At 35.3% G+C, this 27,572-nt stretch overlaps 2 protein-coding genes across 3 annotated transcripts in view; both read right to left on the bottom strand.

Annotated features, from left to right (window-relative positions):
• The window catches only part of RpL24 (ribosomal protein L24), a 399,722-nt gene that overhangs the window by 53,096 nt on the left and 319,054 nt on the right, over positions 1-27,572 (bottom strand). The gene's annotated exons all lie outside the window — the stretch shown is intronic.
• Positions 1-27,572, bottom strand: part of LOC143239418 (uncharacterized) — a 56,827-nt gene that overhangs the window by 24,258 nt on the left and 4,997 nt on the right. For both annotated transcript variants that reach the window (XM_076480450.1, XM_076480451.1), the window contains exons 2-3: positions 9,942-10,162; positions 9,070-9,220 (exon numbers count right to left, since the gene is read on the bottom strand). In XM_076480450.1, coding sequence (XP_076336565.1) covers positions 9,070-9,220; positions 9,942-10,162 — 372 coding nt within the window. The remainder of the gene's footprint in view (positions 1-9,069; positions 9,221-9,941; positions 10,163-27,572) is intronic.

The raw sequence follows: 27,572 nt of genomic DNA, 5'->3' as shown, positions 1-27,572 counted from the left end.
GTTTGTTGAAGTCTGGCATTCTAAGAACTGGCAAACTTTCTAACATGTTCAACTTCTGAAATGCCATCTGCTGTGATTATTCCCACTTCACCCTGTTGGATTGGCCCTTCTCAGTTAGGTCAGTCAGTTCAGCATATTTTTGGATGAACTTCTTATAGTATTCCACCAAACCAGAGAGGTTCTGACTTGCTACTTGGTTGTCAGAGATGGTACATCTTGTATATGGGTTAGCTTCTTCTCATCCATTGCCATCTGTTGAACACAAGGTGGACAACTAACAAAGTCCAGTGCAGCATAACTGATATAACACTTAAATGGACAGATGGTCAGACCTGCTCCTCTCATTTGCTGGAACAGCTCTTTAAGTATCTTCAGGTGGTCTTCTCACCTGGCTGTGTGGGTCAGAATGTCATCCATATAATGCTCAAAGTTAGCAGTTTTGTGCAACATCTTCCTCATCAATTACCTGAATGTTGCTATTGAGTTTCCTGACCCAAGGGTATAAGTTAAACTGGAAGCAGCCATCTGGTGTCACAAAGACTATCTTCTCTTTAAATTTAGCAATGATAGCCTCTGGGTTCAGACTAAAAACATATCACAAGGTTAATTTCTAGAAGTCTATGTGGAGCCATTTTGAGTCATTTCTCTTTTTCATGATTACCACTGTTGAACAGTTGGTTGAAATCAAACTCAATGATGCCAGCATATAACTTTGCCTAGCTTTTTGCTTGGTCTGGTATTTCATCATATGGGACAGCTGGTAAGGTTTTACCTTCACTGGATATCTAGTTGTGGTCTCGATCTTGTGCTACACAAGGGTCTGTGTTTCCTTGTCTATCCATGAAGACATCTGTGTACTGATAGAATAGATCTTGTAGTTCTTTTTTCTGCTTGCTAGTCAGTTCTTCACTGATGTTGATATCTTCGTATGTTTCATCTACACCCAGTGGTCTTAGGTCTAGTAAGACTTCATGTTATATGACAAAGTCACCCTCTTCTGGTTCCATATTTATGACTGCCAAAGCTGTAATATACAATTGTACCCCAGTACCTGGGCCCATTAGATCTTCTTTCTACTCACAGTACCTTTTCAACAGATTATAATGGTATATCTTGATCTTCCAGTCCACTTTCACCAATACCTGCATCAGATCTGATACCGTTTTCCTGTACAGAAACCAGAAAGGTGAAAATCATGTACTTGATTGTGGAATTTCTTAGTAGGCAATTATTGCTGCCTGCAGTAACCATCCCAATCATGTGGTCTCTATTGGCAGATCTTCTTCAGCATACTCTTTATGACTCCATCGGCTTTCTCACAAAATTCATTCTATCTGGGGTTGTACACGATAGTAAAGAGCAACCTAATCCTATTGACAGGTTGTGCTTTGTTGGCACTCCTTGATGTTTATCATGTTTCAATCACCACTGGTATTGTTACTCAGCTATTACAACTGACCATCAATTACAATGTTTAGTCATGGTGATAGCACTTCTTTCTTGAGGTGAATCTTAGAAGCTGCTTTCATTCTGTTTCTTCTGGCAGTAGCATCCATGGTGAAATTCTCTTTTTTCTTATGTCTTGCCAGCATCTTTGTGTATAGCTTCAACTGCTTTATGTTGAAATTTCTGCTACTGCTTGTTGGTGACAGACTTGCACTCACTTGCAATGTGCCCCATTTTATGACAAGCAAAGTTTCTCTCCACCCTGTTGTCTGCTGACTTCTTGTCTCCTTTGGTGGCAACATATTTCTGGGCAGCCACCTCTTGTTTTAACTCTAACTAGTTATTTTTGGACTTGCCAGTTACACACCCTCCACAGGCTTCCATATACAGTTCTGCCACCTTCATCATCTTGTCCATGTCTTTTGGTACTCTCTCATTTAGGAACAGTAATATGGCAGTGGAATATATAGCCATGAGCCATTCACATATTAGTAGATCTGCCAGTCCTTCAAAACTATCTCCACACTAGACCATGACAGTTCACCTTGTAAAGTATTGCTGTAACATGCCACAAACTGAAATAGTTTCTCAAGTTTCAGGTTTTACTTTTCTGAACTTCTGATGAAAAGCTTTCTGTGTAAGTTCACAGTGTTTAAGCAAGGCCACTTTTAATCTGACTTAGTCAATGGCATCTCCAAACATCATGCACACAACACTTGTAGGCCTTTTCCTGCAAGTAGGTCACTGAGACAGGCTGCCTAGTCATCTTTGTCCTAGTTCTGATTTTGGGCCAATCTTCCATACATCACCAGCAAGGCATCCATGTTGTCCTTCTTGGTCTCTTCTTTATGCTGCATGAGCTTGGAAATCTCAGTTTGTGTTGTGATTCACTCTATTTCCAGTTTATTCTCTCTCTCCTTTTCCTGTTTCTCAATCTGTGCTCTTATTCTCTCCCTCTCTCTATTTCTAGTCTGTTCCTTCTCTTCTTATGCACTTTTAATCTCTCTATTTCTTCTTTCTCAAAATTTTGGACATGTATTTCACACTGATGTTCTTGTTTCAGTCTGTCTTTCTTTTTGCCTTCATTGCCTCTTCGTTCCTTTGTTGATGCTCTTTTCTTTTTCAGGTTTTATTGTTATTTAACAACTCATAGATCACCATCTTTGAGCCCAAGTCACTTACTCCTCTCAATCCAATTATGAGCCAGTATGGTAATATAACATGATTGTAATATCTAGTGTTTTCTCTACCACAAAAATAAATGTAGAGAGCAAAACAAAACACGTACTTCTGTAATCCAAGCAGTAAAGGATAAAGATGAGATCACCTGATACTTATCAGGAAAATTGAACTAAAAACAAAAACAGACATGAAAATTACACTGGTGAAACTTATCAAAAGTTGAAACAGACACAGCTGAAGTAACAGGAAGTTGAAAATCCTAAATCCAAAATAACATCATTGACTGTACGAGTGTTATGGTCACTATTACAGTATTGGATGACTCCTATTGGATGAATTCTGACAACAATTTATGGAACTAGTTTACTTTGTTGTCTAGTTAATTAGCTTGGGTGAAAAAATTAAATAAAAATCTTGTCATACATGACAACTAGAAAATGTCTGACCAAATAGCATGCGTAAAGAGATAGGTCATGATTTGCCAAAGCAAGCATACAGAGTGCTAACAAGCTTCTTCCTTTCTCAGGTGTGTATCCTGACATCCTATTGGCTGACTTCTCCCAAATACCAAGAATAGAGCCCAACAAACAATGCACTTTTATATACATTAGACAGATACAAACATTTGTATGCTGTGCTCTAGACAGTTCCTGGTTCAACAAAGGTAGGTGTTAACTATTGTCAATAGAGTAGTACATTTTTTCACGATATATGAATATAAATCCTTTTTATCATGTAAATATAAACATTAGAGAACAGTTATATATTTAGCCTATGCTGCATGATGGATATGCCTAAAAGATTTAACTTATTTTTAATCAAATGTTGCTACACTTTACTTAACTGTTCAGCCTTGTTAAGAACACTATTATAGGTAGCCTAACAAACCAGCATGCACATATGCAGCAAAAATTTGTTTATTTTTTAATTGACAGAGATTCGTAGCTTACATTATTATAGCCTATTTACCATCTTCATGAAAAATAAATTCATAATTATTATAAATACAAAAGTTTCAGCCATATTAATGCACAATAAATTATTTTCCAAAATCAAAATCATACATAGGGTTAGCCTAAGGGTAGGGTGGCTTGGTACCCATGCACCAAACCTGGATTGTCAGAAAAAGCAAAAATAATATGAAGAAATGTATTTATAAATTATGATTTTAAGAAGTTACTTAATATAAGAAATAGGTGTTTGAAAATATCTGAGAAAAGAGCCTTATTTGTACAAGTCTATTCTTAAATGATGTTTCACTGTATATTATCACTTTATTTATATATTATTTGAGACTTACCATTTATTATATGATAAGCTATGTTATTTGTTAAGAAACCTATGTGTACATTGCATATCCTAGTGCAGGTATGATATCACTTATTTTGAGAGGATATGTTATGTACATATATAAAGATAATTCATTAATTGAGTCAGTGTACCAGTAATACTATGATTGCCCTTTTCTTTATCTTCTCTCCATTATTACAATTAGCTTATTGTAACATGATCATAATTAATAATGTACTGTAGAAAATTACTGTCATTGTAATTACTGTAATTTCATCAGAATACCAGTCACAGGTGTATGTAACCAGTGTAGATTACATTTGTAGACACTTGATTTTGAATTTAAACTTCTGACTTTCAGAAACAGGAAGCCTTACAGATGTTATGGAATTGTAGCTTATTAAACAACTAACTCAAAAAAGGCATCAAACAATTTCAGAAACATTTTCAGTGCAAATTTCTGTGGTATTACCAAATTTCTACAAATCACAATTATCATAATAAATTAATAAATAAAAAAATTATGTTTGAAATAAGTTAAATAACACTCCCCTTATTTATCCTAATACATGGATGATCATAGAAAAACAAAATGATTATTTGGAGCAGTCTAAAAACAGCAAAAATTACAAATAGAAGAATAAAAATGAATTCTAGATCAATAGAAAAATCCTGTACCATCTTGCAGTTATACAATATATAGAACATAAGAATTGACCAAACCAATTAACGAGATTGTAAAAAATCAACATCTTTAGTGGAATCCATAATGAAAACATCAACAGAATAGCAGGTGAAGAAATGCTGGAAACTGACGACAGTCTTAAATATAAGGAGGAAAATAAAAGTTTGCCTCACACAGAAAATATTTTAAGCCGTGACCCTGGTAGGTGACCCATTATACTATCTAGTAATGAGGTACAATTGTAAAGTATCCTGCTGACGAAAACTGATGAACATTTTTAGACATACGTTATACCCACATTTTGCCAAATGGTGAAAGGTGCAAGCAAAACTGGCTGCTCTATTCTGTTTCACGTAACTGATCTTTTTCCTTTTATTGTAAATCATTTAGTAAACAAGAAAATCAAATGATTAAAGGGAATTTTCAGATTGGCAACATATTCCTCAACACTTTGATACAAAAAAGTTCCTACTACAAAGAATTACAAAAAAATGGTCAGAGCTCAATTTTGCTTTAAAAAACAAGTCAGTTTATGGAAATAAATATGAAAAACAAAAGAGCAGTAATTTATGAACATTTCCTTGAATTTATCCTGTCCACTGGGAAGGAATTAACCTTACTTGTTCTGAAAAAGTTGGAAAATTTACAGCTAGATATACATGAAAGCAGGGGTCAGGGTTATAATGATGGCCCACACATATGTGGTGGACATAATGGATTGCAAAAAAAGAACTTTAGATACCAATCTACAAGCTTTTTTATACTGTGTGCTTTTCACAACCTAAACCTTGTAGTTAATGATGAAACAAAGGTCACACTTGAAGCTGTAAAATTCTTTAATATTGTGCAAGAATTATATGCATTTTTTCATCTTCAACTCAAAGATGAGGCATCTTAAAAAAACCCTTTTACAAAACTAACATTAAAACCATTTTCTGAAACCAGATTGGAGAACAGGATTGATGCCATCAAGCCTTTAATATTAGAAATCAAAGAAATATATGATAGTCTAACAGAATTAATGAATGGAACAAATAAAGTTACAGACACTCATTACCAGGCTCAATGTATGGTCACAAAAATTTTAAAAATGTAAGTTCTTATGATTAGTTGTAATATGGTATGAAATTCTTTCTGAAGTCAATGTGGTTAAGCATAACATTGCAGATGCCAAAGCCAAAATATCAGAACATGTATTGACCTATCAAGTAATTTGATTGACTATTTTTAAATAAAAAAACATTCAGATACAGTATTTCATGAATTTTTAACTTGTAGTAAAGATTTAGCTGAAATTATTGATATAGAACCTAAGTCCTCAAACATAAGTGTTGTGCATTGCCAGAAGAAGTTTAAGCATTTTGACTATGATCATACAGAAGAACCTGTTAATGATCCCCAAAAATATTTCACAATAAATTTTTATTTTTCAATTTTGGACAAACTCTCAACTCATTGAATGAAAGATTTGAATCACTTAAGGAGCACAGAGAAGTGACTGACTTTCTATGCAATACTTCTAATCTTAAAAACACTAATAGTAAAGAAAAAATGAAATACTGTGAAGACTTGCAAGTAAAGCTTTCCCATACACACAAAAATGAAAATGATATTGATGGAGAGGAAGTGAATAATGAAACTGACATATTGCAAAATATGGTACTGACCAATATGACTTCATTAGAAATATTAAACTTCTTGTTGGAGAGAAATATGCATTTAGTTTTTCCACATATGTTAATCATTTTTAAAAAATACTATTAAGATTACCAGTATTAGTGGCATCAGGATAAATGTTACCATCAAAGTTGAAAAAATTATCCATGAGACGCAGGAAAGATTTAGTTAATCAGTCATTTCAATTGAACATGAGATTATTGATAAGGTAGACACTGAACAACTAATAAAAAGTTTTTGAATTAAAAGCCAGATGAGTCAGCATTTTTATAAAGATTATAAAAGTTTTATTTGATTATTATAATTATTTATATTGCAAAGAAGATGTGTCACATCATGCAGTTATTGATTTGTTGTTTTTCTTAAGCTTAAAGCATTGCATGGATTATGGCTTAATAAAATTATGCTGTACAATAGTGTTGGGACAAGAGAATATTTTTTTTATATTTTAGAGGCTAATTCTTCCATGTCATTACAGAATGTAAATTTCAACACTATAGTAATACTTCACTGATCTCTGTTAACAACTGAATGAGCCAGGGTGAGAATATTTATCATTCTTTAGAATTCCCATATACTTGTGTTAAGGGGGCATATCATAAGGGTTCTACTTAAATGAAAATATTGATCAAATTTAGGGTCAGAAATAACTGTCATGGTACCCCATGCAGTGTCTTAACTATGAAGAAGGAAGCAAGCAAAGAACTATTGTATGGTATCAGTATATGCTAGAAGAAATCAATTTAATAGCACTACATAATAAACCTTCATAAAAAACAATGTTTAACACTACATACTAAATTTTGTTGTCATGCCACAGCCCCAAAAATGTAGAGAATTGTCAACAGGGTAGAGAGTTCACATAAAAACTTCACATGATGCTGGTTGGACTCTCAGACAAATTGCTACAGACTTGAAATGCTCCCCAAACACTCTCAGGTACACCCTAGATCATATGGCTGTGACAGTTATATTTGAAAATAGGAAAGGAAGAGGTTGAACACCTAAACTCAATGATACTGATGTTAAGTATCTTCATTTATACAGCCTTCAGGACAGAAGGAAAACTGTCACTGATACGAGTAATGAGATAAACGACCACATGCCAAATGAGAGAAAAGCATCTAGATCTACAATATCAAAAAGACTCAACAAAAATAGAATAACTGGTCATGTAGCAGTTAAAAAACTTTACTTCTATTTCCATAAAATATTTTTAAGAGACCAAAATTTGTTAAAAAGTACAAAACTGGACTGCTGATGATTGGAAAAGGGTTTTATAAACAGACAAGTCCAAGTTCAAAATATCTGGTTTAAAGCGTAGGTTGTACGTCCATCAGAAGAAAGGTGAGAGATACTTACCTTAATGCATAGAGCCTACTAAAAATGATGGGGAAGACAGTACAGTGGTTTGTAGGTATTTTTCTGCTGAGGTGACAGGACATATTTGCAAAATAGATGGAATAATGGACCAGTGCAAGTACTACCAGGTACTAATCCATCATAGAATACTCAGGGGTTTGTGTATTATTCGTAAAGTATTCTTCTACCAAAGAAGATATGACCCCAAACACCCATCCAAACTATGCAGTATATACTCAGCTAAGAAAGAAACTGCTGTGGTCATTCGAATGATGCAGTGGCTCCTACACAGCCTCAGTCTCAACCCAATCGAGCAGATCTGTGATTTGGTACATTAGAAAATTGACAAATGAAAAGTTACTTCCAAAGAAACTTTGTGAGAGTGTATAAGAGACACTTAAAGTAAAATTCCAAAAAGCATTTTGATTAAATACATTGTAACAATACCTGAAAGACTGTTTACAATTATTAAAGCAAAAGGTGACACGCAAAATGTTAACCATTTGCTGAATTCAAGCACTTCCAAGTTTTTGTTGTATTAAATATGAAGATTAATAAAATTTTGATGTTTCATCTGTGATTTGCCTTCTATTGTTCTTTGAAAGTAGCCCGAGATCAAATTGTTGACTTTGTCCTAACACTTTTGCACAGTACTGTATATTAGCACAACTCTGAGTAATTTTAGTGTTAATTTTCTTTTCTGTTAGGCTTTCATAGGATGTTTTTTTATATGTATATGGGTATTCTATATTAAACATTTATAATGTAGTTTTATCAGTGTCAAAATTAGTGTGTAGTATTAAAGGCTTCTGTAATAAGTGTTTGCATAATTTAATAAAAGTTTATATTAATACTACTGGTCTACTTTACTACTAGATTGTAGTATGATTTTTTTTTTTTCATTAATATTGTATGTATATGATATGAATTTAAATTGGAAATCCACATGGAAACCAAACTCACAATATTACATGCAGATGTATTTGTGCAAAAGAACAAGAGGTGGGGAATGGGGCAGTGAATCTGAATCTGCACATTTACAGTTGAAAGACATAATCTGGCCCTGTTCTAATGTTATTATTAAGAGGATTAATGCACATGGAGGATGTTGCCTTCCTATTGGTAGATGGCTTTAGTCTATTGATAATTATATGACAGGCTGATGCAATACACTTCAATGTATGTAGGGATGGCAACTTCATTTAAGACTTGTGAAATACACAAACATAGTCACAGTGGTGATGCAAGGTAATAGCTCATTGTTATTCACAGATTTGAGTACCATTTCTGAAGACAGTTTCCATATTTCTCTTTTATAATATTATAAAATCTACCTCAAATTTCTGATTAAACATGATCTCCTATATCTAAAATAAAGAGACACTAAAAAGAAGGCAGAATATAAAACATCAATCTGTAACACTTACCTGTACAATGTGTTGAAAGCTTTTTCACAACCACCAATGTTACATTCAAATGGTTTCTCTCTTGTGTGAACTCGAACATGAATCTTTAAGCTGTATGATGTTAGAAATGTTTTTCCACATCCTTCTTGTGTACACACAAAAGTAAACTCTCCTAAAATTGAAGTTAGAAAAATTAATACATATTTGTATACAATTTGAAGTTTTCCAAATGAGAATATGTTTACATAGTTAATAAGACTTTTCTAAATATGTGTATGTGTGCATGCAGAATGAAAAAAGAAATTCTAATCCTGCACTTGTGCAAATTTGACTAACTGGATCCACTTCACAAAGATTTTGGTTCACATTATGGAGTTTCTTATGGTCTTAAAAGGAGATAAGTTAAGCTTTTACAGTTTTTACATTAAACAAAAGACAAATGTAATTAACCAAAAATACATTAACTCTCATTCTGAGAGAATTGTGGTTATAAAATTTAAGACTTTTATAGTGTTAACTCTCAAATTACCATTCCCACCCAGTGAGACATATGCACACTGCATTATGGTGAGCTTTATTTCTGTCTATTACAGTATAACCCATAAAACAAACTGAGTAAAATCTTTTTTTTTTACATAAAATACATAGGGGTACCCCAGCAGCAATTAGTCACGTTAATTAATATGTTGATGATATTTTCTTTCTCTTGTTTTTTATACTTATTATTGCCTTTGCTAATTTGAAAATATGTTTGGAATGAAGTATATACTATTAGAATAATACACTGAAATAGCCCTAAATATACAGAATACACTGTTTTGCAACAAACACCTAAATAAAAATATATGTACATATCTTAACACTAAAAACATATTATAAAAACAACAACTAACCAGTATGAGTTTTCTGATGAGTTTTAAGATTTCCAGCAGTACTATATGATCGAGAACATCCTTCATAATCACAACGAAATCTCTTAATTTCTTTTTTCTTAGTTTCCTGGTTTCTGCTCTCAACTGTAAGTGTAGCATGTGATGGATTACGGGGCATGGGACTATTGCCAGGATTAATCTGCATATATATTTGGTCTGCAGAGATAGTATGATGAATGTAACTGAAAATAAAACAATATCAAACTATCATTAAGTTTTGCATATTTAAAATTGAAATAAATTTTAAAATAGGTACTTACTTTATAAATATTAACAGCTTTGCCCTTTTGAGCTTGTACTTATGCTGTTAAAAACATATGTAATACAATACTTCTGTCTATTAGGTTTTAAAAGGTATCCATCATTTATCCATAACTCTCCCATCTTCTTCATGACTTAATGCACAAGATCCAGGAGATCTTGCATAAGCTGTGCTTTCCAATCATAATTTAGATTGGGTTATTAATTTCATCTCAAGAAAACCTAGTACCTTGTAGGAAGGTATTTCAAAGGTTAAGTACCAAATCAGGTAGTCTTGCCTCTGAAATACAGAATATTCACCCTGAAAAGAAGGTGGGATCCAATACAAAACAAAAAAACAATTCAAAAACCATAAGCTATACAGCATAAAGATACTAATCTAGATTACATATAAATAAGTCTCCAAATAGAGTTGAAGTATAATTCAGAATAAGAAACAAAAATCAAGATAAATGGATTTTAGAAGAAAAAGAGTGAATTGGACCAATTTTACAAAAGAGACTAGAAATAAAGGACATTTAGAAACAACTCATAATTCAAAAAAATGCACTTTTCACCATTAAGGCCATTAATTGAGGAAAAGATGTGAATTTTGAGAGTAGTTAAGGTGTACCTTATATGTGGAGCCAAAACGGAACAGGTGGTGGCATACACAGATAGCTGAAGTACCACGATCTATACAATAAAAGTTCTATTATGAGTAGACATGCCATAGCCCATAGTCCCTCTTCATATACATCTAAAAAATTCACTTAGTCAAGGAATTGGCCAGGAGAAACCAAAAAAGATTCAAGCAGTCCCAAGAATGGGCTCAATAATGTAAAGATATGAGAGCATAAAAAATAAAAGATTTCCATCCAAGTTGGAGCTGAAGCAGCTAGTGAAAACATTAATTCCATTTCTGATATCTCCAACATCATGAGAGAACTTGTCTACAGGGGCAGAAAAAAATATAAGAACTGATGCATCATAAGCTGTAAGATGGCATCCTCTATCCACATTTTGAAGGTATCACCTTCTGTGTAGCTCTAGCACAGAAGGTGGAATTTAGTATAGGACAAAAATATGGATTTATGTGACTTACTAAAGCCCCAATAGGATGAATCCAAAGGCAGAATTGCATATTATATTGAAAGATCTTTATACCTGATTTATTCATTTTTATTACAGGTGACAACATCCTCTCATGGAGCCAAAATGCAGAGGATGGAGTTGTATCTAGAACAACTGCAGAGGTTAAAGAACATGTGAGAGTCCTACAAGGATAAATCCACATAAAAACAGTTTTCATACAAAGAAAGAAAATTATTTTAATTTTTATCCATACATTCTTATTTTGTAATAGAAAATCTTGGCAGTACCAGAGATCATGGAAAAATGTCAACAATGGGTATTGAGTAGATGAGACAAAAATTTGCCTTTTAGAGACACCACTAAGACTGGAGAACAGTCACAGGCTGCAGATGAAACTCAAGAGACAGCAATATGCAAATAAATGCTGACCTGTAGGATGTCCTCCAAACCATACAGAGACTGGAAAGCCAAAAATTATAGCCAAATGGTGAATTTGGTGAGAGGTAACTCAAAATTCCTGTTTAAAGTGTTTAGGAACATCAAGATAAACTATCTAGATCAGCAGTAGCAACCAATTTGTTAATGTAAATACTGCAAGACCCATAGGGTAAGATTTGATATAAACCACAAATAACATGTAAATTCTCTTTAAAAAAATCTTGTTGTTCTCAGATATCAATGGACTATCCTAATAGGTCATAGGAAACATTGTGTAGAATAAGAACCATGATCAGTCAGAGTGGACAACACAATAAAAGAAAACAGAAGTGACCCTAGCTTGAAGCCCAAGTCATTTGTGAGATAGTTTTATCAGGATTAAATACAAAGACCTTTAAAAAAAAAAAAGAGAGTTCAAGAACAAGACACATTAATAGCAAAAATGTCTGATCATCATTCTGAAGTGAGTAACAAAAGAAAGTAGATGTTCAGGAAAAAAATATTTAAAGTTGCAAAGGGTTCAAAAGGAGAATGAAAAGCCAGGCAACTTAAGACAAAACCGAAATTCTGCTAGAATGTTGTCTACCTACTTGTGTGAGAAATAATCAAAAAGCTCAAAAGAAAGATTTGTAAAAGTGTAAACAAAATGAGCATATATACTAGATGGTCTTTTGCAGGGTTCTTGCAAGTGTTCATTTCAAGAGTAAATAAAACCAAATTAAAAGTAAGAAATATTTTTATTTTTTTGTTTTGAAGTTCAAATGTTATACAATATTGTAACTTACAGAGTGCATAATTCTTCTCATGATTTATGAATGTGCATGTTTCACTGACACACAACAGTACAAATTGCAATAATAAGCATCCTTTACATGATGTCATTTTAGTGTCTTCTGACTAACTGATAGACAGCACACAACTGTATAGTGGTGCAAATGGTTAAAACAGGTGACCCCTCCAGGCACCTTTTGGTCACCTTTAAGGGAAATGAATGCTTTGGCGTATGAAAGTAGAAGAGTGCAGTTCGATCATATAAGATGCAGACAAATAGTGGTTATGAAACAAGTAACAGTAACATAAGGTAAGCTGTTGAGAAGTTGAAAAAAAGACAAGAAACTGCATTTTAGAAAAAATAACTCTAAAAGATAGACCAATGAATTGATATACTGCTAAGACGGTACATTAGAAGGAATCTATAATAGCTACGGCATAACAGATTATCCACAATAAATCAACTACATCCACAACCCATGCCAAGGGGAACCAACATCCATATAGCAGTAGGATAAAGATCATACCATTAGTAAGTCAACTACAATCCAAAAACTGGCCATTGTGTTCTGACATCAAAATGAGATTAAGGGGATCATACTGGTGGAAAGTCAGCTACAATCCAACACACAGCCATAAGGTAGAGGTAGGAAAGAGGATCATACTGTATTCATCTAAAGTTCATTAGACTGAAGTGAATCTCTTCTACCCCCTAATCTTTGAACTGGGACATGATAAAACTGTGAGAAACTGAAAGATTGATCTGGAAACCCAACATCCATCATAAAAAAGATGTGTGCAAACCATTTCATTAAAACTTAAAATGACAGAAGCTGTCCCAAGTGTAGTAAGATCCACGGAATAATAAAAACTTTGAGGAATAGCAGAAGAGAAAGAACCATAGTAATATGCAAGTACTTTGACCCACAATATAGATAGAGTAAAAACAATATGAATGAGGGAATACATATATATGTGAGAGGACTTGTGTTGGTTAGTTCACCTCTAAATCCAAAATCCAGCTGCTAAGAACTAACATTCATATGGAGGTAGGATGATGTATCTCAATCACATGCATAAAGTGCAATTTTGATGACTCACTCCAATGCTATATCTACACCACCTGAACACCATCACCCTACTCTCAACTGAGTTAGATACCACGATCCAATGCAAATAGCGAGATATAAATCTGTGAGTAGTAGCTGACATGCACTATTGAAGAATTTCTTGAAAGGGATGATGAAGATGAGATGCCAATGAAAAGGTAAGGTGTTTGATTTTGTGAGAAGACACCTGGAACAAAGTATGGAAAGAAAATCAAAGAATAAGCCAATCATATTAAAAGTTGAAGACAGGATAGTTGAGGAGAGGAGAATTATTTGATTGATTGATTGATTGATTTAGTGTTTTATGGCACAGAGCAGCGAGGCTATCTGCGCCAGACATTCGGTAAGAATGTAAAAAAAAAAAAAAAAATAAATAAATGTAGTAATAGACATAAATGGAAATGAAGGTAAAACAAAAAAGTATAAAACCAATGTTGACACCTAGTCTACAATGTTGCTCACTCCAAGTTGACTGCCAGCTGGCACAGAGCCAAGCCTTGAAGATAACACCATAGTCCATGTACGGAATAGGCATTGGAGTGATGGTGCTGAAGCAAACATATTTAGCTGCCATGTCTGCAAGCTCGTTCCCACAAATACCAACATGGCCTGGTATCCAGAAAAACTGGATTGAAGTAGCTGCTAATGAGAAATGGGCCAGTCGGTTTCGAATATCAGCGAGAATAGGATGTGAGCTAACGTGTAGCAATTCCAAGGCAAGTATAGAACTAAGCGAATCAGTATAAATAGTGCAGTTGGAGTACTGCTCAGCTGCAATATGATCCAGGGCAAGAGATATGGCATACAGTTCAGCAGTGAACACAGAAGCTGTAGAAGGGATTCTGCACGCAACTACTGACCCATAGCAAACCATAGCAGAGCCCACTGAGTTACCTGATTTGGAACCATCTGTATAAATGGGAACTGAATGACTGTTTGAAAGATATTCATTGAATAAAAGATGGTACTTCCAATCTGGAGTATCTGCCTTTTTTAGGTGACTGAAAGAAAGGTCACATTTGGGGGCTGTAATAAGCCATGGTGAGATGGGCCGACCTGTGGAATCTGCAATATTATCCAAGGACAGACCCAATTCATCCAATTGCGCCCGGATGCAAAGGCCAAACGGAGCAATGACAGATCGTCTGTTCTGAAAAAGTACTGTCCACCGAGGAAGGAAAACACATTTCCAGGTGGGATGCTTTGGTAAGGAATGAAGGTTCGAAGTATATTGTAAAGATAGTTGTAAACAGCGAAGGTGTAGAGAAGGTTCATGAGATTCAATGTATATACTTTGAACTGGAGAGGTACGGAAAGCCCCAGTGCAGAGTCAAAGTCCTTGGTGATGAATGGGGTCCAGCATCTTTAAGGCGAGGTCTGGCAGAGCCATAGACCATTGATCCATAATCGAGTTTCGATCTAATAAGAGCACGATATACCTTTAACATTGAACAGCGATCTGCCCCCAACTGGTAGAAGAAAGAACATGGAGGATGTTCAGTGCTCTTGTGCATTTGACCCGAAGCTGCTTTAAGTGTGGTATAAAGGTCAGTTTACGATCAAAGATAAGCCCCAAGAACTTGGTCTCCGGGACCACTGGCAGCAAAACTTCACCGATATGAAGTTCAGGATCAGGGTGAATACCCCGTCGACGGCAAACGTGCATGCATACAGTTTTGGAGAGAGAGAAATTAAAGCTGTTCGCCAGAGTCCACTTCCGTACACAATTGAGGGAGGTTTGTAGTTGCCGCTCAATATATCTCACATTTGACGACTGACATGACATGTGAAAGTCGTCGACATATAGCCCATTCGCAACAGTGAGAGGGAGTTGTTCAATGATGGCATTTATCTTTATACTGAAAAGTGAAACACTCAATACACAGCCTTGAGGGACTCCAAGTTCCTGTACAAAAGAACGGGAAAGTGTCGAACCCACACGAACTTGGAATCTCCTGTCCCTTAAAAAATTTTTAATAAACATGGGAAGATGGCCACGTAACCCATATGTATAGAGGTCTCGCAAAACGCCATACCTCCATGTTGTGTCGTAAGCCTTCTCTATGTCAAAGAATATTGATACAAGATGTTGGCAGTTGAGAAAGGCTTCTCTGATAGATGTTTCAAGACGAATTAGGTGGTCTGTGGTGGAGTGCTGTCAACGGAACCCACACTGGGTGGGCGAGAGGAGGTTGTTTGATTCAAGGAACCAAACAAGACGAGCATTAAACATCCTTTCTAATGTCTTAAAGAGACAGCTCGTCAAAGCAATTGGACGGTAGTTTGAAGGAATCTTGGGATCTTTCCCTGGCTTAGAGAAAGGTAAAATAATAGCCTGGCGCCAGGCATCAGGAAAAACATTCTCCTGCCAGATCCGGTTGAAAACAATCAAAAGGACATCAAGAGAAGCAGGAGATAGATGGTGCAGCATGTCATAATGAATATCATCAGGTCCAACAGACGAACTGGCAGACCGATGAAGGGCCATTTTTAGTTCCACCAGGGTAAAGGGACAATTATAGTCAAAGAAACAGTCAGTTCAAAAGGAAAGAGGTGATCGCTCTGCCCGAGTTTTGATGGCCAGGAAGGTGAAGGAACAAGCAGAAGTGCTAGATACCTGGCAAAAGCTTTCACCTAGAGTGTTAGCAATGTTCCGAACATCAGTCACCTCCTGACCATCAGAGAGTAAGATCGAGAGGGGGACAGAATTGTAGTGCCCATTAACCTTTCGAATCCTGTCCCATATGATCTTGGAACTGGTGGTAGAAGATATGCTGGTTGTGAACTTAATCCAAGATTCCTTCTGGCTTTGACGTCTTACCCACCTAGCATGTGCACGGGCCCATTGGAAAGCAACCCGGTTTGAAAGTGTGGGATATCTACGAAAAGTATCCCAGGCCCGCTTTTGAGCCTTCAGTGCTAAGTGGCAAGCAGGATTCCACCACGGACAAGTGGGCAGTCGTCTATTGATGGCTGATTTACGATGGCAGGATCAAGTTCTGCCAGAGCAGTGAAAGTGGACCAGTCTGCCTGATCCAGCTTCCACCGGGGCATGCGGGTAGGGTGGCATCGACTACGGCCAGTCTCTCTCAAAAGGATCGGAAAATGATCACTGCCTAGTGGATTACTGTCAACCCTCCATGAAAAATGGGAGAATAATGAAGGGGAGCAAACTGAGAGATCAATAGCGGTAAAGGACTGACTAGGTGCATGAAAGTAAGTGGAAGAACCAGTATTGAAAAGGAAAAAGATTGTGATCAGAGAGCATCCGCTCTACAGATCGACCCCTCCCATCAATAATAGCACTTCCCCAGAGGGGATGATGTCCATTAAAATCCCCTAGGATTAGAAATGGAGATGGCAACTGTTCAACGAGAGCATCAAGATCTGATTGATCATATGTCTCTCCAGGGGACAGGTACAGAGAACAAACAGTGATGGTATGACCCAAGGAAACACGGATGGCTACAGCCTCCAAGGGTGTGTTGAGTGACAAAAACAGGGTGGGCACGTGTTGATCAACCAACAGTGCCACCCCTCCATGTACTCGACCATCACACAACCTGTCATTTCTGTACAGAGAAAACTGCCGAATGGAGACAGTATCAGCAGTTTTGAGAAATGTTTCTTGTAAAGAAAGACAAACAGGATGGTAGGAAGCAATCAGCGTTTTGATATCATCCAGATTAGAACGTAAACCTCGACAGTTCCATTGTATCAAGGTGGCCATTTTTAAGAACGAGTAGGTGAAGTGGCTGGAGAAACCTTCGGTTTACGACCACGTCTTTTTTCTTTACTGTCTTCAGTCGGAGGAGGTCCATCAACCTCCATGGATCCTGCTCTGGGTCGGGTGGGCAGGTTTTTGTTATTGGAAGGGGAATCCAGTGACTGAGGATGCGAACGAATAATTGTTTTGTCTCTTGTGGTGGGAGAAAAAGATGTATCAGAAGAAATGCCTGTATTTGAAACTGAAGGACGTGGATCTTGAGGTTTGTTAGAAGGTATGGGAGGAACAGAGATGGGTGTGGAAGTCGATTCATCAACCTTTTTAACCACGGAGGTCAAAAGGCTTTTCATTTGTTTTGAAAACGATTCTCTTGGAGGCACAGAGAGATCTGTCTGCACTCCCACTGTAGTTGTGGAATGAAGTGCAGCAGCATATGTCTGAGATGGAGTTGTGGACAGCAATTTCCGAGCCTCAGGATAACTAATGTTATGTGTTGTTTTCAAACGCTGCACCTCTTTTTCCTCCAACCATTTTGGGCAAGAATGAAAGTAAGAGGGTGAGAACCATTGCAGTTTACGCAATGTGGGTTCATGTCACAGTCATAGGCATCATGGTCCTTGCCTCCACAACGAGCACATGTCAGGGAACCACGACAAGATGTTTTGAGTGGCGAATCTCTGACATTGGAAACATCGAAGAGGGTTTGGTATGTATGGCCGAACCCTGCAAATGAGATAACCTGCCTTGATGGTGGCAGTTGCATGTGGTGAAGTAAATGTTAAAACGAGGGTATTTGTTGGCAGTGTAACTCCATCTTTGCGAGTGGAGATGCGCCTCACTGCAGAAACTCCTTGAGTGGAGAGACCAGCGAGAATCTCTGACTCGTGAACGTTCTTCAAATCCCTTTCAACAATAACTCGCGTGAAGAATTCAAGGTAGCATGGGGTGTAACCTCAATAGGTATATCCCCAATTGCCTTTGAATTCAAGAGGAGTTCACTGTGTTGGGATGTGGATGTTTCAACCAATATGTCACCAGATCGAAGTTTCTTTACTGACTGTGGAGAGCCAGCAAGTCCCTCTAGTCCCTTTTGAATAAAAAAGGGGACATTTGCCCTAAAGGTTTTTCCAAAGAGAATGTAATATAAGAAAATGAGGTAATGTGTGTTACTGATGTTGAAGATTGCTGTTCTGAGTATTCAAGACGTGGTCGCTACCCATTGACTGTTTTTTACAATTTTATTTAAATTTTTTAGAGGATCCATAGGAAAAAGAAAAAAGTTCGGTACCCACTGACCCCACCCACCATGGAGCCCTACAAGGGGACGCACTACAAAGTCATGCAAGGACAATGCAGCAACGCCAGGGTTTTATGAGCACTATACCCAAACACCAGCATCAGGCACAATGTCCACAACACCCGTTGAGAACTTCCAACACTGGTACTTGGTTGACTCTAGCCCAAGTGGACCAGCCGATTGACCCAAGGGGGGGCCACCAAAAGGCTGCCCGTCTACAGGAATTCGAGGCCAAAGTGGTGTGTCAGGGTTGGACCCCTCAACCACCAGGATCCTCTCCTCCCCTTCACGGGTCGCCACGCACGGCAAACACGTGGGTGGATGTTTAGATCCCAGAGAAGGTAACCAGATAGAACAGAACCTCCTCTGGGAGGTCCCCTCACCACGTACAGGAATCCACACCGAGGGGGATAGGAGAATTAAGATCACAAACAGAGGATATCTACCAAAGAATAAAGATGTGGAAATGGGCTTCATGGAAGAATGCATATAGGAGGTAGAAGTTCATTTAGATCAGACCAAAGATAAAGGTGGCAAATGGAATGAAGAGAAATTTGCAAAAAGGAGGAGTTAATCACTCAAGCCACCAAATTTTTGGCAATAAAAGAATGATCCAGATAAAGGAGAATATTTGAACTATGACAAAGAAATCTGACAACTGATGTCCAAGGAGTTAAAAATAGATTTTAAGGGAAAGATTAAAAATAAACACAGACAGTGATTTAAAAGGAAGCAAGATAAGGAAATTAAGGATCCCATTAATATCCAAATCCAGAAGAACAACCCACCGAGATGAACAAAGAATACATAAGAAATGTATCAAAAGAAAAGATGGAATAGGTAAACACTAAACAGTAAAGAAAAAATGATAAGTGTGTGATAACACAGCCCAATAACCTACAATCAAGGAAAAAGAAGACCCTTGATCAAAAGACCAAGTAAGGAAATCTTCAATATGAGAAACAAGGAGTTGAGCAAGTAAAACCCCATGAACCAAAGATGAACAGCAGAAAACATTCCATTTACAATGATAAACCTCCCTGGAGGAAGGGTAAATAAACTAGTTACATAATAAAGTACCTATCGAGACAAATTGAATTTCTTCACCAAGGACTGAACAAAAACCAGGGTTGCATGAAACATCAATAACTGAGATTGATGAATAGAATGAAACAACAGCAACTGAGATTGATGAATAGAGGATGTAGTGAAAGGAAAAAATAACACAGGAGTAGTTTGGAGCTTGAGCAGCTGCAGGAATCATGTTTGAACTAGACAGTAAAGACCAATCAGAAGGACTTGGCATTAATTAAAATCACTCTGTGAAGAAGGCAAATAGGAAAATAGACATACAGGTATTTGTTGGTCCAATCCTGACAGATAGTATTCACAGACAGAGCAAGAGGAACCAAAGAACAAAACAGAGACAATTTGGTGTCGAGGGATGTTGCAAATGTATCAGGGTGAGAAGTACCTCACTGAAGGAAAAGCCACTGGAAAACAAGATCAAAAGACCCCTCCATTAGATAGATAGTCTGAAAAGGAAAGCTGATCAGATACAAGATTGAAATACATAAAAAATGATACATAATGATACAAATACCAAGCTGCATGTGAGCCCAGAAAAGAAGATCCAAAGTATGAAATATAGACATTGGAAATGTGTGCCACCTTGGTCACCAAGATAAATAACCACTATGAATTGTTGGAATGGATCATTACCAGATGATTCCTGACCAGATGGAGAAAATGAACCAAAACATGATGTACAGCCAAAATCCTTGTTGATTAAAACAGGGATGGCTAGTTCAGGAGAAGATGGTTGACCCATATAACAATAAATTTCATGGCAGGTAATACCAGATACATCCAGTAACAGATATCCCCCACCTGAAGCCTATGAAATAGTTCTAGTAGGTAGCATGATACCTGAAGTGATAAAGTGAGCCAAAGGATTCATAGTTGATATACTAGATCAAATAAAAATGTTTGATGAAAATAAATAGTGTGAGAAGAAACAAAAAGACTGGAAAATAGTTAATTAAAAATTCAATATATATGTAAAGATAAAAAACCAAACAGATCATGAATAAATTCACTTTGAAAAGTAAGCTATTTAAATTCAAAAATTCAAACAATATACAAAGAGCATACACACACACTCACAGAGAAAAAACATGTTGACACAAGAACTTCCAAATGAGAAGTGACAGTGTTCCATGGAATTGAATAGAGGGAGTCACATGCATCAAGATAGTATGTGATCATGAAAAGCACCTGAGAGAAAGGGGACATCTGATTCTGGTCCATCTTCTAAAACGATTTAACAAACTGAGACTTGAGGGTTTCATAATTACCAGACAGAATATATGAGCATGAGAATGAAGCAAAAGTGGCAATTACCTACAATTATATCAAGAACAAGATGCACATATGAACAACAGAATTTTACACCAATACAGTCAATAACTGAAGTTATCAAAATGCATGCCTTTTATCTATCGAACTGTTCAAGTACACATAATTTCACAACACAAATCTATTACACTGAGATTACTGCAAGGTATTTCTCACAGTGATGATTACAATAACTGAAAATCTAAAAATGGTAGATAAATTCTGGCATTTTTAAAATTAGCAACATAAAATTACCTCTAATCACTTGAATTTTCTGCAATAATAAGAATTTGGTTGTCCAGCGTAGCTTATGGATTAAAAATAAGTAGGAACAGATATTAGTTGTCATCTTTACTGTAGCTATGAGGTTTAAAACCTTCTAATATTATTATTTTCAAATAAGTCTCGGATATCCAAAACATAAGTTAACTGCCATCATAACTGATAACTGGTATGTTTCATCTTGTTGGTATTTAAGAAAAGTTACATTTTAGATACTACAAAGATGAGGCAAATTTAGACATTTTGGAACTATGTAAAACACATAATTTAATATCTAAATTTCTTAATTTCAAAATATATCTTCCCCATATTTTCCATAAAAGTGGATTAACAATTTAATAAAAAACTAGTTAATTTTGAAAGTAGAGCTTAAAACATATAGGTTACCAACAGACAGCTATATAATGAAAATTTGTCATTGTTAGAAAAGAAAGATTGTATCATAAATTATAATTATTTTGCTAATTGTATATATACACAGAATAAGTCCTAAACAATGTATAAATAATCATTATGAAAAAATACAGACTAAAAAATATAAAGAAATATTTATATATTATTTAGATGAAGTAATTTTTAATCCTTCTGGAGATAAATACAACTGCATTTCTATATTTACATATTTATAATAATGACAGAAAAACTGAAAGTTAAATTTTTCATAAGATATTCACAGGATTATATTTTTAACTTTTAACGCTTTTGCATCGAGTGGATGAAAGTATGCATACTATAATCTTTCAGTGTTACATTCAAAATTTAATAAACTACTTTATTATCAATGTGTACAAATAAACTTGACAACAAAGCAGAGTTAATAAATCAAATTTTAATGTAATTTAAGTTACAAGTTCTTACTTTTATAAAGAAAGATTTTAAAAAAAAATCTCACTCTTTCCTAGTATGGAAACTGAAGTTTGTTATGTATGTCTCTTTCCTCTTCTTTATCCCTATTGTTACAAGTCATGGGGCCAAAGGCCATGTCATAGTGTTTGTTGGCTCGTATTCAAAAACTTTACTTAACTACTATTTTAAAAATTTATATTTAGTATCAAACTGTAGATTATAATTCATATTTTCATGTTAGCATTATTTAATTTCTTAATTTAAAAGTAAATATTTAAAAAACATATTTAAACACTGATTTTTGTTTGTCACTTGGTACACTGAATGCAGCACTGGTTCAAATTGGATGTTTGTGATGTCAAAATACAAAGTCTATTGTTCTGCATGAATTAGGAACTCAAATTGATATTTAAAAGGTAAATTATAAAACAAAAAGTTCCCACCTCCCCACTAAACTTCTTCAATTTTTGGAAACAGTCATTTATATACATTTTATATATAACAACTGATTAACTAATCAAAAGCTCAGAATGTCACATAAGTGGTTTTCTCAACCATTTTCTAATATAATTATTTCTTTTGAGACAAACCTTCATGCTGATAACTTAAGTTGTAGCTTATTAGAATTTTTTTTTTTTTCCAACCTACAGCTTTCTTACTAATATTATGATGGTTTTCTGTAGTTGGGATATAGTTTTGTTTTGTTTTATTATAGCAATGTGTGTGTGTGTTCATTTCAAATCCTCCATGTGAAATGTTTCTTTGTGCTTATCAACCTTTGACAAGTGGCAACTGAGTACAAAGGTCATAACTGAAGAGATAATTGTTTTACTTTTTTTTCACTGTCCATGTTTTAAATAAAATAATTTTAAAATCTTGTTTGTAAATAGTAATACTGTATTATTACTGAAATGTAATTTTATTTTACAAAATACAGCCAAGAAAGGTCACTTTGTTGATACAAAAAAAAATCAGTTTTATATTTTTGGATACAGTAAAAATTGCCAAGTCATTGTAACTTCTTTGTTAACCAGCAATGGCATAAAGGTCAATATAACAAAAATAACAAAATTTGTGTTTGAGTTATAATTTGTAATCATTATAGAAAGAAAAATGCGTAATTTATATTTACTTCATAATTTCTTATAGTGATTACAAGATTGGTCAAATCTGTCAAACACATACAGTGAGTCTAATTTGACAGTGAAAATAACAAATAAAATAAAATAGTTTATTTTCAAAAAATATTTGATAATTATCTGGAATTTTGGAAATGGTTCCTTATATACACTTAATTCTATATATATAAAAAACAATTGAATAACCAATTAAAAGCTCAGAATGTCCCACAGGTGGTTTTACCAGTGATTTTCAAATATAATTATATCATAATAATAAAGATATTATAAATAATAATAATTTCACATGTGAAATTTGTAAATTGTCTTATGCAAAAAATAACTTAAACCTTAAAATGTAAATTACTCTGCATGTTACCTAGTCAACATTCTGAAAGAAAAATTTATGAGAACATCTTTAAATAAAATATCTTAATACTTAATTTAAAAACCTGATATTTTGTTTATGAAAGCCTTCTAATGTTTACTAATACCCTACAAAATTTTGTAACTACATGCTTATGTTATCAAAACTCATAGTATAATTACTCTCAAGGATACCTTTACGGTTATGAGCTAGGTGGATTCCATCCAACCTGCAATGAAAGGGTTAATTTATTTATCATCTCTTTGAGAAACTTGTAATTCAATGCAAGTTATTCATTATGTTATTATTTTTAGGCAAAATGTAACTTGTGTATTTTGTTTCAGAACCATAAAATAGAAAATGAGCCATCTCCTGTCATACCCAACTGCCACATTCCCTCTTTAAAAAATTGCCAATAGTTCTCTCTGAAGTTTAATACTACATTATTTATAATGAAAAGAAAGCCAAAGTTTCAGTCTATCAAATAACATACTATATTACATTGTTAGATAATTGTTAGCCTCACTTCCAGTTTAAGCTTGAATCCCACTGGGAAGATATTGATGAGCTTAACCAAATTTCTAATAGCTTTTGTTGCAGTTGGAAAGGCAGAATAATTGATATTTCATGGAATGTATTCTGTACATTGTATGTTACGCTTCTGTGTTCTTTGAAACATAAGTTAATTAAATAAAAGATATTTATTACACTGTTATTATTATAAAAAAGTAAGGTTAAATGTCATCTACAGTCAACAGCAAAATAAAGGTAGTCCACGTAAGAAATTCTTGTTTTTCACACGTATTCTTTATTTATTATTTTAAAAGTAACTAAAACATAAGAATTGGGAACTTTTTAGATAAGGTCAGATTATATTAAATAAACAAGTTTTTCACAAGATATGCTCAAGAGCACATCTCAACAATCTTACATGTTTTGTAATTCAAAATTTATTTTTGGTGGATACTTACCTCCTCTCACAAAATTAGTTAAAATCACACATATAAATAGGAGGCAGGATTGTTACAAGGACTGACAGAAGTAACCCCCATATGTGCCTGAAAGATATTCCTGAAAATGAGTGGGAGTCAGATCCAAAGTTCTGATGAGGGAAGCCTCACCACTTCTGAACCAGATATACTTTTTTCCCATCAGTGAAATGTGTATGAACTAAAAATGGAAAAAAGAAGCACATACAAATGGGAAAGAACTGTGGCATGATAGTGATCTAAACCAAGAAGTGTATATGGAACTCAAACTCAATCCCACATAAAATAAAATTGAGTAAATTAATGAATATGCCTCTATCTCAGGGGTTCCCAACCTTTTGGCACTCGCGATATGAAAATGTAATTGATGAAATAAAATTAATGTTATCCCAAGCTACTTCTAACAAGGCTATGCAAATCTCCTGCCAAGGCTTTGCAACCCCAAGGGGGTCACGACCCACCGATTGGGAACCCCTGCTCTATGTGTAGAGTGGCTAGGATGTGATGGACCATACTTGGTAAGTTAACAACAATCTAAACCCATGCTGCTGGAAATTGTCATCCATGTGGAGATAGGTTGATGACCATATTGTTGTCATCTCCAGTTCAAGGGAAACTAGAACCACTCCAACTCCTGAGGGTAACATATGTTATCTTAGATCTGTTGATTGGCATCCAATATCTAAACGATGTCTACATAATAAAAAATCAACTCCCCCAATAGCCAAACTGATTGAAAACTTCCAAAATACAATAACGTCTGCAGCATAAGATGCAATGAAGGATAGTTAAAAAAACAGAACCAGGACAATTCCCCTTAACTCCATTCTGAACCACAGCACAGATGGATATTATAAAGGACAAAATATAGACAACCATAAACACATGTAAGGACTTAAACTTGTTAGTTAGTTCTATTCCAAACAAAACACCTAGCTTCAGGGTACCAACATCCACAAAAGGGTAAGATGAGGGCTTCCAACCAAAAAAAGAAATGGCAATTTGACACCTCACTACTTTGTAATTGTATAATGCATATTAAAGGATATCACATTATCTACACCAACAAAACACTGCCCACTGTCCTACTCTGCACTGAATGGTTATAGTAATCTTTGTGTGGAATCAATTCAGGAGGATGCTGCCACAGTCAACACTTGGATTTGGAAAGTGGTAAGGACTCCTGTACTCCACTTGAAGAAAAGGAGGGTGAGAATGCAAACAGAAGAAAACTGTCAAGGGATAAAGAGCCTGGAAAAGGTACCACAGAAGGGAGCTATGTGGGCAATATAACAATCAAGGGTATGAACCAAATATATGAAAATAACTGCATGAGAAGAAAGATAAAAACAAGAAATAGATGGAAGGGATATAGGTGAAAATGAGAGGAACCCTCCTTATCTGCCAAGGTCTTGAGGAAACAAACAATCCTGATAAAGGAGAAGATAGGTAGGGTGGTAAAGTATACATGAAACATTAATGACAAATAAATTAGATGATCAATAATCACAGGCTAAAAAAAGTGAAAGGTGGAGCACAAGGAAATAGGTTTAAATGGAAGTAAAGTGAGTGAATGAGCAAAGCTATCTAGGGAGGAAATGAATCCAGAAGAAAAATATTAATATAAGGATAGAGAAGCAAAAGATTTGATGATATTGAAGAAAATAAAAGGTATAGAATAAGGCAGACTGATAACCCTAGAGCAAGGAGACTGAAGACCTTCAATCAAAAAGCTACGTGAGAAACTTAGTCACACAAGCCACAGTTGGCCAGTCAGCATGGACTCACTGTGCTACAGACCAACTATGTAAAACTTTTCAATTGCACTGACATACCTCCACCAAAGAAAGACATATGGTATGAGCCAAAAGATTAGCTATGTAATGGGAGAAACCTGATATCCTCACCATAAACCAGATAAAAGCTGGCCCAAAGACAAAGGATATAAAGGGCTGGAGATTTAAAGACTGTCCCCAAACAAGTAAAACAGAACCTAACAATTGTTGTTCTAAACAAAAGGCAGTCTGCAAGATGACATGCAAGAGCAAACTAATCCAAAACCTGCTGGGGTAAAGATATGCTAATCCCATCACTTAACTGCAAGACAAATTGGTCAGCATGTACCTGATTATCTGGGGAGGGAGAGGGAAACAGGGATGTAAAGTTAGATCATATAGTAAGGAAGTGGTTCTCAGGAATAGGGGCAGGAGATAAAACATCACATCCATGAAAAATGAAATCCAAAAAGACTGTAGTAAGCCTGAATCCTCAGGAGATGCATGGAAAGGCACAGCAAAATCAACAGATGGAATTAGGTGATCCAAATGCTTGTCAGCTTGAACAAGCTCAGCAAGTTTGGAAGGAAGTGGGGTGAGGTCAGGAAATAAGACTGACCTAAGTAACATTCAATGTCCCTGCATATAAACACTGAAATCTCCTGCTGGGTCACCTGCATATGAAGCCTGTGGCATAACATTAGTCACAGATAAAACCCCTGAAGTAGTAACATGAACTTCAGAATTCATAACTAAGAGTCAACCAAAATCAAAATTATAAATAATAATGTTATTGTAATGAATTGGGATTAAATTAAAGAAACAGTTTGAAAAATCTTGGAATGAATTTAAATGAAAACCACTTCTCAAGAAAACTAAAGCATACTGAATGTGAGACTTGAAACAAAGAAACACGTTCAAGCACAGATACTACCAAATGAGAAATGGCAATTTAGTAGAGGCACACGGAGAGAGTCATATGCGTGATGCGAGTACATCACTCCTATTGGAGAATAAGTGATGCATGATGATTTACAAGAGAAATATGTTGGAATAATTTGATTCCAATATGGAGGGAACAGAATGTTGTGGAATACATAAAGAAAACGTCTGCATACAGAGTGCAGCACTGGACAAGAAT

Source organism: Tachypleus tridentatus, chromosome 13, assembly GCF_004210375.1.
Source record: "Tachypleus tridentatus isolate NWPU-2018 chromosome 13, ASM421037v1, whole genome shotgun sequence".
Classification (NCBI taxonomy): Eukaryota; Metazoa; Arthropoda; class Merostomata; order Xiphosura; family Limulidae; genus Tachypleus; species Tachypleus tridentatus.
The sequence above is the reverse complement of the archived record's forward strand: the minus strand, read 5'-3'. Positions and strand labels throughout refer to the sequence as shown.